The sequence below is a fragment of the Pteronotus mesoamericanus genome, unplaced genomic scaffold, assembly GCF_021234165.1.
Source record: "Pteronotus mesoamericanus isolate MK-2021 breed Mesoamerican mustached bat unplaced genomic scaffold, CSHL_Meso_final contig_173, whole genome shotgun sequence".
Lineage (NCBI taxonomy): Eukaryota > Metazoa > Chordata > Mammalia > Chiroptera > Mormoopidae > Pteronotus > Pteronotus mesoamericanus.
In genome coordinates, this window is record NW_026555072.1 from 6,308,723 (window position 1) to 6,326,486 (window position 17,764).

General features: G+C 37.6%; 1 protein-coding gene across 2 annotated transcripts in view; it reads right to left on the reverse strand.

Moving 5' to 3' along the window:
• Positions 1 to 439: 439 nt before the first annotated feature.
• MAOA (monoamine oxidase A) overlaps positions 440 to 17,764 on the reverse strand; it is a 77,872-nt gene continuing 60,547 nt past the window's right edge. For both annotated transcript variants that reach the window (XM_054566529.1, XM_054566528.1), the window contains 9 exons: positions 15,857 to 16,006; positions 15,410 to 15,569; positions 14,370 to 14,466; positions 11,215 to 11,268; positions 6,681 to 6,738; positions 5,412 to 5,509; positions 3,736 to 3,847; positions 3,474 to 3,530; positions 440 to 3,282 (listed from right to left, as the gene is read on the reverse strand). In XM_054566529.1, the coding sequence (XP_054422504.1) occupies positions 3,142 to 3,282; positions 3,474 to 3,530; positions 3,736 to 3,847; positions 5,412 to 5,509; positions 6,681 to 6,738; positions 11,215 to 11,268; positions 14,370 to 14,466; positions 15,410 to 15,569; positions 15,857 to 16,006 (927 nt within the window). In that variant the 3' untranslated portion in view covers positions 440 to 3,141. The remainder of the gene's footprint in view (positions 3,283 to 3,473; positions 3,531 to 3,735; positions 3,848 to 5,411; positions 5,510 to 6,680; positions 6,739 to 11,214; positions 11,269 to 14,369; positions 14,467 to 15,409; positions 15,570 to 15,856; positions 16,007 to 17,764) is intronic.

The following is a 17,764-nucleotide window of genomic DNA, read 5'->3' on the forward strand; positions in this document are numbered from 1 at the left end:
GCAGAGTAACTTGCTCCTTCCATACTGATAAGCAAACATTAAGTGCTGGAAACAAATGCATAAATCACAAAATGCTGCCATGAAAGGAATCCTTGGAAGCCATCAAGTGCAACCTACGCTTTTCCAGATGGGGAGACTGAGGCAGAGAAGCAAAGTCATTTGCTCAAGGTATTTTATGCTAATTAGGTGAGAAAGCTTCGATCAGACTCTACACTAACTGATTATAGCCCAAGCAGACAATATTATAGCATTTAATCAGCTCTCAGTAATCCTTGATAAAACATGAAAGTCAAAGCAAACTATGAAAAGTTGGAATCAATACAAAGTGGCTTTTTAAACCCATCATCCATGGTAATGCCTCATTGTGACCTCCTGCTATAAGAAGCCATTTAACCTTGGGACTATTGACTAAATAGAGAAGGCAGGTCTGAATCAGGGGTTGTAGTGCACTTTATTAACCAACAAAACAGTACCATACAGGCAAAATCGTATTTCAATTGCAAAATAGACACATGCATATTCCCACATGTAGTAGCACTTGGGCACATTTCAGACAGAACACTAGGCACCAAGTTCATAGTCAAACTAAATGTAGTTCACGATGCTTCAATATTTTTTCTTCAGTATAGTATACGTTCTTATTTAACAGTTGTGACGAAAAGGATAACTTTTAAAATCTAATTCTCAATCCTACAATGGGGTAGCCTTCAGAACTGTGAAGCAGATGGTTTAACAGAGCCATGTTCTATCAGCTGTTGAAATTGACTAGTTTCTCTGGAATGGAGAAAATACCTACGGTATCTTTCTTAGTGTTGAACAATCACTTAGTGCTAAAATATGGTGGGAGTTCTCAGCTCCGATTTTATGTTTATGCACATCGGGACTGGCATCCATTTTAATAATCTGTAGCTTAATAGGGCTGATCTAATTAGAATAAATTAATTGGTTTTCTAAAAAGCCGAGAAGAGGGTAGTTGAATACTCAGGATTTATTCAATATTCAAGTTCTGGATATGCTATCAATCTGATTACTGTTAAAACTCTTGCGAGTTGAGATTTTTGCCAAAAGGTATGTCAGAACCAAGTTAATAAGTAAGTGAACAGAAATAAATGAAATAGATCAGGGATGTAATTTTTGTAAGTGGTTTGGTGTATGTGCATTTCCTTATGTACTAGAGCATATCCAAGACATTGCCAAAAATCCTAACTTAGCAAAAACACTTTTCAAATGAAAGTTAAACAGCACCAGGAAAATTCTACACTTTGCTCTTGGGTTAGGCAAAACAAATATCTTAAGTCCTCACACCAGGGCCATAACTTAATTTTGGATTTATGATAAGGTTAATTATATAATAAACTTGGGTTAGTCTCCTTTGGCAATCTTTAATTCCCATTCAATAAAAAATAGATTAGGTTAAGGGATGTTAGGAGATAAAGAGGATATGAAATAAAATGCTGAATATGAGAGAAGACAGAAGAAGCAGTAGCCTACTCAGCAGCTATAAAACAATCATGTGACATTTTATAGAAGGGCAAACATGATAATGTCACTCTATTATAAAAGCATAAAATAATTCAGGGATATAATGCCTGACCTGATTAATTAAAAAATTAATTGGATCTAACTTGTTTAATAATATATGGAAATATGTTCATTGAAATTTTTATTTAAAAATTTTGGCACATAAAAGAGTAAGTTTCAGCTATCTAGAAACTTCATTTGAAATGAAATGTTCATTCATTGATGATGCAGAATAAGGCATTACTGTGTGTCTACCACCTGCATACCTGAGTCCACTGAATCTTCTCAATTGCTTTATTGATCACATGTGTTGATTTTTATCCAGGAATTTACATTAAAAAATAAGTAGTTTGTGGCTGAAACCTTTGGAAGGGGCTTTTAAAAAATCTGATAGTTTTAATTTAAAAATGGGAAAGACAAGAGGTGGTACTGGTCTGGGCCCACATAATTCCTTAGAGAATTTAGTATTCATAGGTAAAACCACTCAATTTCATGTCTTTTATAAAGCTTAATAACTAAAGCAAGTGAATTTATAAAATATAGCCATAATTTCCTTCTGTATCTCATAGTCTCAACAAATAACAATATGAAATTTTTAATGTCTATTTCAGTTATTTGAGAGAAACTGGCATGCTAACACTTACTATAGGGTAACCATGTTGAAAACATATTTAAATTAACAGACCTGTCTAATTCTACTATGGTCATATGAAAAAAGAAAAATAAATTTCAGCCAGGATCTACCTGAAAGAAAGGAAAATACAGCTTTCCTGAAATTGGTAGAGAATGTTATCATCGATGATGAGTGAAGTGATGTCTAGCCATACTCCAGGAAGAAGAAAAGATGCCTCATGTAGAGCTAGTCAGCGAGGCCTCTTGGGGACAGTCCTGCCATTAGTTTACTCTGCTCACCTGGGGAGCTGTACAAAAGTCACAGAAAGTCAATTTAATCATTATGCTTTGGTAAACACTGTCCTATTTAAGAAGCAAAGGGGAAAATATACAGGTGAGCTAACACTGAGACTAGATGTCTAGAAACTGTAGGAATCGGAAGTGGTCCAGAGACTCCTGTGGCAACAGCCTACAAAATGCCCCTCCCCACCTCACTGGTATATCTCTACCGCTTTCATGTACTATTTCCTCATACAAAGTGAGAACTGCTCACCCCAAGAAGCCGTGATCCTCTCAGCTCTGGACCTACACTTCACCATTTCCTAAAGACTGAAAAGATCAGTCACAGGCTATGCCGTCACCTATTTAACCTCTACAGAAAGTTAAATGCTTCATTTCTGCAATCGTCAGGCATTTTATGTTAAAGGGGAAAAAACAGAACATAGAAATTGTTTCTGATAAGCGCTTGAACTCGAAATTAAAAAAACTGATCACAAGGTTGTATTCTACCAATAACACAAATTAATCTACACCGACAAATAAGATGGAGCTTGCTCTTACTGATTTTAATGAGGTGATTCCATGAGTTGTTTTCACTTTAACACAGACTAAGCTAAGGGGTTACATCCAGTTCATTTAACTATGGTCTAATGAGAGACAGCCATTAATTTGTCAATATTTTCTTTCTGATGATACTGGAAAAGAGTAAGCAGAGCATATAGTTCAGGATCATTTCAGCAGCCTAAACTTGTATGCCACAAAACACAGGGCAGTCACTGATGTGGAAAATCCAATGATCTTCAGCAGGCCTGGCACAGAGGGAAGATTCCTTTCCCAGAACGTGCACATGATTTCGGTAGCTGGAACATCCTAGATGAATGAACATAGATAATTAGCAGAAGACTCCTGCACTAACTAGGAGGGGCAAAACGTATTTGTAAAATACATGCATGGATATGCCTTGGAGAGTGGCACCAACAATTATATCAGAGGCTAGAAGATGAAAGACAGGAGTTTTATATGCAGTTACTGGTCTATGGAGATGAAGCTGCCAAATTTACCTCTGATTCAGGTTCTTCAACGTCTAGATTTGCCACCTTCCCCATAACATACAAGATCTGAAAGAAACCAGCAATTGTATTGTGAAATTAAGTTCTATAGTTTTGACAGATTCAAGGCCCTGCTGGCCACAGATGAGCCCCCTGAGTGGAGTAAGGGTACAAAAAATAGACATACATATTTATTTATTCAAGATCTAAAAAGGTTAGATACAAAAAACAATGCTGGACTCAGGAGGGAAGGTAACTTGGCTTCCTCCCTTACCGATCTAGCTGCTCGTTCTCCAGCTTCAACAGCTCCTTCCATGTATCCGCTCCAATGTGTGGCTGTCTCTGTTCCAGCAAAATAAATCCTGCCTACTGGTTCACGAATCACCCTTGAAGTGAACAGAAAGGTCATGGTTGCTTGAGAAGGCACTGAGGGTTAACGAGTCAATCACTGCCCTCATTTACCCCACAGAAGACAAGGTATCTCATATTGTTTAAAAAACTCCCACGCAACTCAGTCAAATGTGAAAGGCTTCTCCCTCCTTGTTTCCTGGGCTTGCACCCAAGGGTCTGAATTTTCAAGCCAGAGAGAATCAGGCTGTCAGATCATCAATCACTAAAGGTGATGTTGACCTTTTCCTAGCCATCCAGAATTGGAATATAAGAACATGCATTAAATTCACTATCAGACTTATTTGTTGTATGATTACTGTTTGTAATCCATTCTGCTCCCTACACTGTCTTTCCAAAGGGGTATGTTCTGCAAGAGATCTCATCTGATGGCAGACCCCAGCCTGGCAGGCACTCCCAGGTTGCCAGGAGGAACTATAGTAGCAAGTGGAAAGATAAGGAGATTAAATGATTTCTGTCAAGGAAAAGACCCAAGGGATTATATGTCTATCTCCTTAAAAAAAAACAACCTCTGTACAGTTAGCATCTAAGAATTTATCTGGAGACTGGCTGAAGGCAGGGAAATGGGCCTCCTTTTACAAAGAGATCTCAATGAAGAGAACCATGGAAGGGCTGAATGGGCAACTATCCTTTCCTACCTTGTTGGCTTTGACTCCTACCATATGTATAGACACTTTCATAAAATCTGCTAAGCTTCACATCTCTACCCCAAAGGCCTGCACCTCAATTAATAATAATAAAAGAATCTCATGTAACAAAAGGGTTACCAAATTTTTTTCCTTCCTGGACAAATGTGACCTTCAGTTAACTTTCTAGCTCTGTTCCCTTGGAAACCTGATGAAGGTATAATACTATCTATGTTACTGAGCAACACTGCTTATGCTAAAAATGTCTTCCCCAACCCAATAATGATAAATTGGATCCAGGCTGGGAAGACTGGCATGAATTGTAAATACCTAGTAGGAGCTATCTCTTTGGATTTCAATGAGTGTGATGCCTCTTGTGACTGGGCATATCCCTTGCAGGGACCCTGGACACTATGCCAATGAGGCCATTACAAGAGACAATGGTTCCTATTGGGCTTCTAAACCAAGATGGACTTCCCCACCCTGTAGGACTATCATCTCCACACCTTAGCTGCATACAGCAGGGGCCCCTCTCCCTGAAGAGGAATATATGATACTGCTCTGCTGGCAAGACATGTTTGGCCCATGTCCTTCTGTGTAGAGTGGTGCCCAGGAGCCTAGAGTAGTCATATGAGACTGAATGTCTAATTCAGCTCAAGAAGGCCCCTTGAAGGACACTATAACTTGGGATAATTTTCACGTGAACTGCCGACATCTGAAATCCTCACCTGTGTTCTGCTATTGTTCTCTGTGCTGACAGCTATTTTTCTATGCACCGACATACTTATTTTCCTATGGACATCCAGAAATATATAAACTGGCTACCTGAGACATTATAAATAGGAATGCTGACTACTATTTCTAAATTTCCCATTGAACTTTGCTTATTTTTGTAAGTTTGGTATCTGGGTAGTACCTTCCATATTGAGTCATGATGCCAGGAGGAAAGTAGGCGGTATAACAGCCCCCAGAGTACTGTTCTTCGCACCAGTTTTTTTCTTCATAATGCACTGGCTGAAATTCAATGAAGAGAAAATTCCAAAGAAAAGACGCAGCTGAAATTCTTTCAGTTAACAATGAAAGTTCTTGTGTATTTTACTTTTAAAAAGTTTATATTCTTAAAAAATATGGACCTGGTTTTCTATCACATTTCTGGGGAAATATGACGGAACCAAGTAATGGTCTTCTGTGAGGTACCAAATGACTAAACATGTATACTTTGACTTTCTCAACCTCTTTACTGTGGACACAGGGCATCTCCAGGCAGATTCTGAAGTATTTAGACCTAAGTCTACAGGATACCCCATCAATAATCAGGTTCTGGAAAGGTCTACTGAAATCTCTGGATTCTCTAAATAACAGACTTTACCTCCTCATCTACCAAGGCATTACTGCTGAAAAAGGGGGTGAAAGGGAGGAAGTAGAAAATAAATACAGAGTCCATTTCTGAGTTTTTTTCCAGAACTAGTTCTTTAAGCTAGAAAACTGAATGATAGGAATTCTGATAAAAAGGGAAGAATTAAAGATTAAGATGTTTGTCAAGGGACATGAGAGAACCTTCTCTGATTTCCCTAACACATTCTGCCAATTTGTTATTTGAACAGTTCAGAGATAATCCTCTAAAAGAGCCTTAAGCTATCTGTTAGGATCTTCAGAAAGAATTTCATTTTCATAATTGTTTTCAGTGGTAGATTTAAAGCAATGAAATTCTGAAATGAGCTGTTAACTGAGTCTACAAATGGAAAAATAAATTGATATGACTTTGACCTGGGTAGAGTCTAGATTCAGTTATATTGTCAAGTATGTACTGCAGTGCCTTCACCAAAAAATGATGGGATTTTATTTCACAGAAGTCAGTTGACCTTGACAGGAGGGCAGGCTCTTGGTTCTGGGAACTGATCTTATCCACCCAGGAGATAATACCTGAAGCTCCAGGCTCTGACTACACCTGGCTGCCAGTTATTCAGTGAACACTTAAATAGCCCAAGGAATCACTGCATCAAAAATTTCTTGCACCTAACAGCAGCTTTTAATGGCCTTCTGTGATAGCTGAAGTTAATCCTCCAGTAAGCATATCCCTTTATACTCTCTTCATAAGCCTGTCAGGGAACCAGAATGTGCTTTGCTTTACCCTTTAGAGCTAGTAGAGAACAACCTGCTAGGTATTAAAGCTGAGTGTTCTTACTTGTAAAGCTTCTTCAGATCCAAGCACTTTGGAGTACAACTCACAGATTTTTCTCTTTCTATAAAAAAAGAACCAAAATTGTTAAGGAAGTAATAACTGATGAGTATAGAATAAACACTATGAGTTCCAGGGCTCTTGCCAATGAACCAGATTTATCAAGGAAAAATTAAAATCCATGGCCTTCTGTAACCACACAAAATGAACATTTCCATGTATCTGCACTCCAAGTAACTCTATGCCTCAATATAGTTATTTGATTTAAAGATACAACAGAATTTTCCTTCTTTTTTTATAGTTTGCCTCGCACTACCCAATGCCATCTCTATTCAAGATTAAAATGGGGGAAGTAACTTTAAGTTAAATTCAATCATTTTAGGGATTGATTCTAAGTCACTTTTCTGGAATATGTACATTTCTACAATAATCCCTATTATAAGTTTGTAGTACATATGATTTTTTAAACCATCCTATATCTGTTTTACAAATATTATGAACATATAAAGCTCATTTAATCTTTTAGGCAGAACATAGATTATGCTAGACCAAGAGATGCCTATGGTCATTCCAGTCTAGTAATCTGTAATTTGAGAGAAGGTTTATGAACACAGGGTTCCAAAGGGTGTCTGGGGAATGAGCATGATGTGGTGTTACCCCAAACACAATCTTTGGTTACATTCATAAATCCTTATGTAAGTGACTAACACAGAACATGACACATATTATGTTTTAAAAGTCAGTAGCTGAATTTATCTAAGTCCTTTTTGGAAAAGATATATTTTGAACTCACACACACCCTTAGTGAAATTTAAGTTTTAATTTACTAAAACTACCCATTTTAGAAATGACTGGTTCTACTTTGGGATTTGTTGGAAGAGGTCCCCACTATGCAGTTATATATTTTTGGTTTACCTTCTTTAGTCTTTATGTAGTTTAAACATTGAAAGTGCTCCAAAATATTTCTTACAGGTTAAGAAACAACAGGAAAAAAGAGTTGCTAAAAATGTGGCAAAGGGTTTAATTCAAATATATAAGGCAAGCATTAAAAGCTGAAAAGACAGCCCTGACTGGTGTGGCTCAGTTGGTTGGGCATCGTCCTGCAAAGCAAAAGGTCACTGGATCCATTCCCAGGCAGGGCACTTGCCTGGGTTGTGGCTTGGCCCCCAGATGGAGCTTGTACAAGAGGCAACCAATAGATGTTTCTCTGTTGCGTAAGTGTTTCTCCCCCTCTCTTTCTCCCTCTCTTCCCCTCTTTCTAAAAGGAAATAAAATCTTTTTTAAAAAGCTGAAAAGACAAATGGCCAAAAATGGGGGTGGGCAGGGGAGGGGGGAAGGGAAGGTTATACTTAGCAGTAATAGAACAGATTTTTAAAGGTGACACTTTCATGTTTCCAATTACATTAGACAATATTTTTAAATTTTTTTATCCTCATCTGAGGACTTTTTTTCCCCCATTGCTTTTTAGAGAGAGAAGAAAGGAGAGAGGAAGGAAGGAAGAGAAACATAGAAGCTTTGCATTGATTGGTTGCCTTCCCCACACTGGATGCGTATGCCTGGGGACCTAGCATGAGGGATCTGGGATCCAACATGCAACCTAGGTATGTGCCCTGACAGGGAATCTAACCCACAACCTTTCAGTTACAGGAAGATGCTCTAGCCACTGAACCACACCAGCCAGGGCTAGAAAATATTTTTTAAAACATACTCCTACTGTCTCTGAATAATGTTGGACAAAGTGTAACCTTATAAACTTACCCAAATGTTCATGTTCACACCATTTATATAACTCAGAACTTCCATCTTGTGGATATACAGTGTTAGGAGAGCACCAGGAGAAAGTGGAATTATAAACACTGCTTATTGCAACAATGTTACCATCAAATGTTTTAGGAGGGAGAAAAATGCCACTCCTGAGGTGATGTCATGTAACATTAGGTCACTATTTAAGCTCCAGTACAAACAGGAAAAGTTTGGTTTCCCTTCAAAGAGCTGTTTATACTGTAGATCAATAATTACAAAGGAAAGGGAGAACTGGAAGTAGTCTCAAAACTACTATCCTCCTATCTGTCTCTCTCTGTCAAATGGAAGCCCTTCATTTCAGAGAAGGAGGTTGGGGCTCAGTGCACTAATGAGAGTTGTTACACATCACTCAACTAATTAATGGCAGGGCTGAAGCTCAACTCTCCTGAGCATCCTACCTATAGTTAGTGCTCAATAAAAATGTATTGAATCAAAATCCATCCTCAGCCTAGAATGGTGTCCTCTATGATATAGATACAGATATAGATGACTGATCCTTAGCTACTTCACATGAGGTTACAAAGAATAATGCCAACATTTTGAGTCAATTAGAAAACAAAAGTATTGACAATTGTTCTGAAAAGTTTAATGAGGTTTAACTTATTTTGGGGACATGTAATAAAATCTTTATTAAAACAGTGTGAAACCTAAAATCTAATCAACATAGAGGCAGCTGATTTTTAAGTCATGAATGATAAATCAGTTATAATAGAAATATGTCATTATTAACTGTATTTCATATTATTAGATAAGTCAAGAATAAGTTCATACAACTACATCAGGAAATTATCTTCCCCATTCATTCCTCCCATTAAAATAAAAAAAATAAAAAAGTAATGCAAGGCAGTTGGAGCAATACACTGACTGATTAGTTGGACTCTAAAAATGATAGAACATTTTAATGATGGACAAAAGAGGTCACTGTGTACAACATTTTGTAGTTAAATTTACCCACTGGTTTCTAAATCTGGATGTTCATCACAATCACTTGCAAAGCTCATTAAAAAATACAAATACTCAGGCCCCACCCTCACCTACTGAATCATAATTTATCAGCCTCAGACAATATATATTTTTCAAACATTCTTTTTTAAAATTTAAGTATAGTTGGTATACAATCTTATATTGGTTACACTAGTTTCAGATGTATAATATAGTGATTTGACATTTTTATACATTACAATGTAATCACCCCACAAGTAATCATCTGTGATCATGTTACTTATCACAATATTATTGAGTAAATTCCCCTTCCCCTTTTACCCATCCCCCTACACCGCTCCCCTCTGGCAACCATCCCTTTGGTCTCTGTTCCTATGAGTCTGTTTGGTTTTAGTTTTGTTTACAGCATTTGTCTTTCTCTGATTTATTTCACTTAGTGAAATACCCTCTGAGTCCATCCATACTGTCACAAATGGCAAGGTTTCATTTTTTTTTATTGCTGTGTAATAGTCTAGTGTGTGTGCATGTGTGTGTATGCACCACATCAAGCATTCTATGGGACATTTTGATTCAGTGAGTTCCGGGAACTGTTGTTCCAGTCAATGACATATTAGCACTTCTAAAGGTGTTGTCTAATAAAAACTTTTGAGAAATTCAGTCACCATGTGGAATCATAACCAAATGTCTACACTTGGGTTGGTATTTATTTTACTATTAATAAGGAGGGGGAAGCAGGAAATCCAAAAGAAAATGTCAAGCTTAGTGTGGTGTAATGAAAGAAAGTATGCATTAGATGCTATTCCTGACTTTGTCACAAACTAGATGCAGAGCCTTGACCAAATCGTTACCTACCACTGGACCCCACAATTTTTCCTCTATCGAGTGAGTAGCTAGACGCTAAAATAGTTCCCTTCCTGACAGAAAATCTCATGGTAATTCAAGTAAACTAATCCATGTGAAAATGTGGTAATTTCTGCAGCTTTTTGTGACTTCCAAGGTCATTCAAGTAACTCTTAAAGCAAGGGCTGCTAGTGGATTTACTGTTTAATGTTTAAATTAAATGCAAGGAGAAGTACATTGTGTATATATTGGTCCTCTTCAAAAGCTAACAAGGGTTTTAAGACTACCATAAACAGGGGAAGTCCAGAAATTCCTAGAGGTAGCCCTCCAACAGCAAAATGACTGTTTCCAGGTATGATTTTATTTGAACAAATAATTTCAAGGTAAAGCAAAACAAAGCAAAAATACAACATGGCAGAAAGAGAGAAAGGGAGAAAGAAAGAAAAATCCATTGTCTTTAAATCCTTTTATACTAGGAAGCTCTTGGGAGAAGGGAACATCAGAACTGTGTCCTAGATAATCTAGATAATTCTCCTAATAAAAGGGGAATACTTTTATGTATATAAGTTGAAACATATATGTATGGATTTGTTTTTCAGAAAAAGTGCATGTCAGAGAAACTTTGTAAAGGGATAATGGTCTTGCAAGGTTATTGAAACTGGGTCTCTAAAGGTTTTTTCACAGGTAACACCTATGATTTTTCTTCATCCATCTTACAAAGAAACCCTAACCTCTCAACCACTATAAAATAAAAACAGATATGTAAAACTTAATTAATTTATGCTTATGGACAAGGGCTGTGCCGAGGTAGCTGTGGCAAAATACAAAAAGGTTGTTTCATTAGGATTTTGAGAATATTAATGAATTATTATTTTTTGCAATGCTATTATATTGTTAGTGCAACAAGCACGATATAAGCTAACTTGTTACATATGTTCCAGAAGTAAATTCTTACCTTTCATCTTTATGGAGTTTTGCTAGTTGGACAGCTTTTCGAGCAAGTATGAAGCTAGAAAGAGAGGTTACATTTAAACAATTAGGTAATATCTTAAGAGTTGCCTTTTCAAAAATGTTCTTGCTTCCATGTGCTCAGCATTAATGAAATCTCCCACACCCTCCCAATATTTTCCTCTGCTAGAACAAATGCCATGCTGTCTTCAGTCTGCCTCTGTATCCAAAACCCCTGCTAGGGTGTAGGCTCCTAAATGACAGGTGGCCTCCTACTCAATATTTTACCCCCAAAATTTGGCACAGTTTTTGGCATACAGTAGGAAACAAATGTCAGAACAATTGATGTTGTATTAAATGATTATCCTGGTAATGACTATTGCCTTATGCCAAATACTTGATAAAAGCTGGAAAAACAAATGTAAATATATGTCTGTATGGATGCCATGGTGGGACACCCAGATTCCTCTTCAGAACCAAGCATTCATTGCTCTCAGCTCACAGCTGAACCCTTCTCCAGCAATTGTACTCTGTAGCAGAGAACTGCCTGGCACAAAATCCCCTGCTCCTCACCAGCATGACTATCTCAGGAGTTCAGGATACCTCTAAAGGATCATAGAGCTCCAGAACTCACTGTGGGGTGGTTTAGGCCTTCATTGGATCAACACTGGAAACCAATCTCTCCTTCTGTCTGGTCCTGATTCCTTCCCCACAGGCAGTGATCCCAGAGCACTTCCCAATAAACCTCTTACACCCAAATCACCATCCCCAAGTTAGCTTCCTGGGAAACTTGCCTAGTACATTCCCCAAATTTAGTAACTGAGTAAAATTCAGTTATACTCTGCTTCCTTTTAATCAAATAGATTTTATTCATTATACTTATATTACTAATAACTTGCATATTTTAAAGAATTGAATTATGACAAAGAAGTCCTTATAATATTACTAGAAAATAATTTTTTTAACCAAAAATCTAAACGAGCTAAGGGACAGTGAAGTTATTTCTCCATTAAAAAATTTTAAAAATTGAATTTCTTTTGTTCTAGACATAAAAGACAAGTAGATCAGGACTGAAAATGCAAGGACTAAAAACAGGTATTTTGTCTTCTCCCTCAGCCCAAATTAAACTAACTTTGACTTGGAAGTTCCTTTAGAGCTGTTCTCATTTCAAGCTGTTGAGATCACTTTGGGAAGCAAAGATACAAAAATGTATTTGTGTTAACACAGAGAATAGTATTTCAGAGGAAGCTGTACACTGTTTAAAAATTTGAACTGTTGTGCTTTATGAGAGATAGTCATAATTTTACTTGATTTAATACTATATGTTATGGCTTGCTAGTAATGATTTTAGTTAAAAGTTTAGATTCATGCAACAATCTATTGTTTTAGACTTATGCAATTATTTAAATGAAAATCACCAATATCTGATAAAATATTAAATCATTTAGCTGAAAACCTTTTTAGATCTTGGGAGCTTTTTACAGTTCCCTTTCTAAAGAGCAATTAGTGTTAGCTATTTCTGTTGAATCTAAAGTCAAGAATGAAATAACCTTTTTGATCTACTTCTATATGGAAAACTATCCTTTAAGTTTCTTTGGTGTTTTATTGAGGAAATCAAACATACTGGCTCTGGGGTGGGAACATTTCACAGCTCTAAAGTACAAGTTCCTTTCTAATTTCCAAAAGGCACTAAATATCACAAACAGTACTGGGCAATTAATACTATCTTCAAAGCTTTCCTTGCCCAGAACAAAGAGCAGGGTGGAGGCAATATAGTTTCAAGGCAAGAACAGGGTGGAGACTATTGCCCAGATAAATCTTTTTTAGAAACTGCCTAAATAATCCCATTACCATCTGGAAGTCTTCTGCATGCATGTCTTTATCAATAAAGCTAGAAAGCCCAGAAGGGCAGATGCTACAATATCTAACTCCCAGGTTAAGAGAACATCAATGTTCTTCCATCCACAGGTGGACTAATGTTGACCGAGTCACCTAAAATATCTACCTCAACCTCCTGATTTCCTTTGGCATGTAGAAGGTGATGCCAAACTGCACAAACACTCTGTATCCTTTCCTGAACAGAGTAGTTAGAGATGAAGAGCATATGTTGTCATTGTGGTTATTATGTTGTGATCTCCTGCCCTTTCCATGGAGGCTAATGCTGTTTCTTACATTTTACAGACAGAGAAGTGGTTACAAAATGGTTTGGTAGCAATCTGGTAGCACAGCCTGTTTTCCAAGTCCCTTGGGTCATGGGTCTGCTCCTCTTGTTTTTGTAATTTCCCTTTAATAATGCAAAACACATGAGCTCTACTCTTCCAGGGGTGAAGGGGAAAATCACAGATCCCTAAAAGTCACTTGACTGCTATATAAGCTGTGCTCTTTTGCTGCCATATGGTAGACCAAATAGCTCTTTTGTTTGTACAGCTTTGAGGAGCGCTAAAATACATGGCAACTGGGATACTGTGGCACTCCTTAGCAATCTGTGGGAGTCCCCTTTCCTTCTCTGGATGCCTAGTCCTCAAAGGGCAGAGCAGCTGTGGGTGGGATTGGGAGGAATGGGGAAGACCTCTCCTCTTCTAGACACAGAACTTCTCCCTGGACCATCCCTGGTGAAGGACAGCTATAGAATGATCTGCTAGAACAAGTGGCATCTACTGAAGGCCTGGTACTGCTTCAAACTGCACTTCCTAATTAGTCATGCATCTTATATCCCAGGGAAACAATGAACATATTAATATTTGCTACATAGCAATGTTTGGAATGGAGAAAAGGATAAATCCCAGAAACCCTAACTTTGGAAGATTTTACACGATAAAACAGTTCTCATTCCAGAATGGTTGTGGATATTCTGCCTCTAGGCAGGGTTGTCTACCATACCACCTAGTTAATGCTGCTTCTTTTGCTGTGTTTAATGTATAAGTTTTATGGAGGGAGGAAATATATGGGAATAAGTTCAAATAGTGTCAATTTTAGTAAAGCTTCCCAGTGTTCTTGTGCTATGTATAAAATATTAATATTTTAATACATGGAAACATAATATAGTTCTGTAGGGTTAATTATTATTGACTGCACTTGATTTTGAAACAGTATGCTCTGACAGAGTCCACACAAATACACCAACACCATTTGAAAAATGCAGAATACCCAGTTCTAACTTACCCCATGATAGCAGGCAGTGATCCATCTGGCTTGCTGTCATCCAGGGTTATCGAAATTGGAGCCTCCTCATCTTGGATGATCATACAACCACAGTAATCTTAACCAGAAGAAAATCAATAGAATATTGAGATTGACCTCATCAGAAATTTAGGGGAAATATATATATATATATTTAGGGGAAATATATATTTATATATATATATATAAAATTTATATTTATATTTATAAAACTATTTTGCATAGAGAAAAGAAAAGTTTAAACTATTGCTCTTTGCCTGAACTTCCTACAAGCCATTTCCTATCAAATATACACTTGACTACATAAGATGTCTATTCACCCAGACACATGGAAAATGACCCATCTTGATTACCTTTACATAAAGGTCATATATGAAAAATGCATAACTGGTATTGTAAGATGATCTTGGAGCCCTGGAATACACAGCGTAAGAGAGGGCTGTGGGCTGTGTTAGGGAGAATCACTATTATGAACTCATGGAAGAAGTGGCAGGAAGCAATCCTTTGAGTATGAGCAGAAGGCTTATCAACAATAGCTACCCTATCTGCCCAGACCCTGCCTCATTTAATCTTCACAATAACCTGACAGTAGGTTTTGTTGTTACCATTTTACACAAGGAGACTGATACCGAGAGAGGTTAAGTGTCACACCACAGACCACATAGCTAGTAAGCAAGTGAAACCCAGGAAAAAGTGACTTCAAAGCAGTGCTCTTTCCATGGTGCCCTTTTGTCTTACTCTGCTCATGAAGAGTAAGTGGGAGGACATATGCAAGGAGGCAGAGTAATGGTGGCCCTGCAACTAGTGGGATTTCTTCCCTCCCCTTAACAGCCAGCAAGTGTTTTTAGGGTCATTTTGTGTTAGGATGGACTATGAGGAAATGAACAGACTGATATTTCTGTACTTTTCTCTACCAATTTGAAAGCGCTACCTTTTTTTCTGTTCAATATCTAGTATAATGTGCCTAAAAAAGTACAGTTCCTTCTCTTAATACAATTTAAACATGAATAAATGCAGCCTACCCTTCTTCTTCCAAAAAGCTTCCTTGTAATACATCATACACTTAATGATAGCTCCCATTGGAAGACGTTGGACTAACTGGTTTCTCTCAGGTGGCAACTCTGGAGTAAAGTGAATCTTGGCTGTCAGAGTCGGAGGGATGGCAGTAATTACATATTTGCACTAAAAGACACAAACACAAAATACCACCTCAAATGTGAGCCAGAATGTTTGCAGAGGGTATGAAACATGATATTTGTCATTTTGAATAACACTGAACAGTAAGAGCATACAAAATGAGGCCAGTGCAAGGCAGAAAACAACAAGGTAGGTCAGCAAAATCTGGTCATTTGGAAGACTGAGTTGGAAGCATGCCAGTATTATGCCACTGCTTGGATTATATTTGGTTAGAGGCTACAGAATACACAAGCACTATTTAATATACGATCCTTTTGACTAAACTGAATTACCTCATAAACTTCATGATTCAACGTCTGTACAATGATGTTGTCACCTGACTGGTCAACACAGGTAACAGGACGTGTCAGCTTCACTCTGTCGCCAAGAAGGCTCATTATCTTTTCACTCACTTGACCAGATCCACCTACAAACTTCCGTTCCTACAGGAGAAGGCAGGCAAGAAACATAAAAGCCCAAGGACTATCATATTTGCCACTGATTAGAAAACCTCCAGAAAGTCAGAGGCCATACCTCCACCCTCTGTACATTTAACCATTGGAAGAACTCATTAAGTCAGAGGCAAAGTCTACCAAAAGACCTTGATTACCATGTTCTGCAGTTCCTGGCAATAAAAAGCAGTTACTAGTTTATAAAGTCACAGAATCAAAAGACATGTTCACCTGTACTGGTCCCTTCACTGAATGCAAACAGCAGCAAGTCTCTGGGCTTCAAATGCCCAGAGGGAATGCATGGAGGGAATCCTGGGAAAGGGCAGGTGTTGTGCTTCTCCCATGGGATATGACTTCTTTTTTTAAAAAAATTAATTTTCTTTTTAGTTTTATTGAAATGGGGATGGAGTTTATAACTCCCCTTGGTTTCTTAAAGCCCTAGCCAAGGGTTGTCTAAACAGATTAAAGTGTTGTCTAAGAGAACAGGTTCAGAGTGCTTTTATAAAGCACCTGGTCATCACCCAACGATATTCTAAGAATCTAAATCTCAGATATTGAGTAACTTTTTGCAAAAATGTCTCGAAGTTTCAATGTGGGGGAAGAAGGGGAAAACCTAAGCACCTGTGTGTTCCTCCAGACATTGTTAAGTAGTTCCTTTGATCAGCCCTATAAGTCCATGAGTGCTTTTCCCCACTGTTATCTGCTCTACTCAACATGGAAATGGTTCCAGCTAAATCTAAGAAGTTAAATCCTTAATATAATGCATTTTGTAAGAACCAGGGGAATATACTTAGCCTGTTGTAGAATATTCTTTGTAATGGTTAGAAATACATGTAGGTAGACTGAGGAACAGCTCAACATTTAACAGTTGGGTACCTCAATCATGCTCTAATAGAAAACCTTGCATGAGCAGCCACACAGTGATTTTATGCTTTTCATAACTGGCTATTGTTCTAATGACACCACCAAAGTTCTTTATAAAAATATGCTCATAGTAGTTCAGACCTAAAATGATGATCTATCTTTCCTCAAGAAACTAGGACCATTTAATTTATAATTTGACCTCTGTTTTCCAAGACTTATTTTCAGTTTTAGTAGAGTGCAAATGGAAAGACCATGGACTATTTCATCTCGTTCACTGCCTATCCCTCCATGTCTAGTATTGGTCAAATTAAATTATTAAATAATAAATCTAAGTTCTTTATAAAAACATTGTTATAATTGTTTGAGAGTCATAATGTGAACTGTGCTTTCCAAAAGTTCATGTAGAGTATGGCTAGAAGCATCCTGGCTCCTCTGAATGAGTCAAGATACCCTGGAAAGTAAAATACAGGTTTAAAGGAGTAATGTGTTATTTCTGCCTATAAGTAACGAAAGAAAAAATGCAACTGTCCCGTATTTGCTAAAGGTAAGGATCAAGTGGACAATAACTCTTGGGGCCACAAGAGCAACTTGAGGACTTCTGGATATCTCCTAAAGAGAAAAATAATTCACTTAGTGGAGAAGGGCTCCACCCCTTGCACTATGGAACAGAGCAAAGTTAGATTTAAACTACTAATTAAACCTCATTTCATCAAGGCATTGTATTCCTAGAAAAGAGAGACCCATTTGCTTTGGATAAGGGAGAGCCTTGAAATGATCTTAGAGGCTAAAAAAAATGGGGAATTAGGATTCTGGCCTCATCACTGGTTTGCTGTGTGTTCACAGAATATGCTAAATGAGTCCAAAACAGAAGTAGTATGGAGCCAA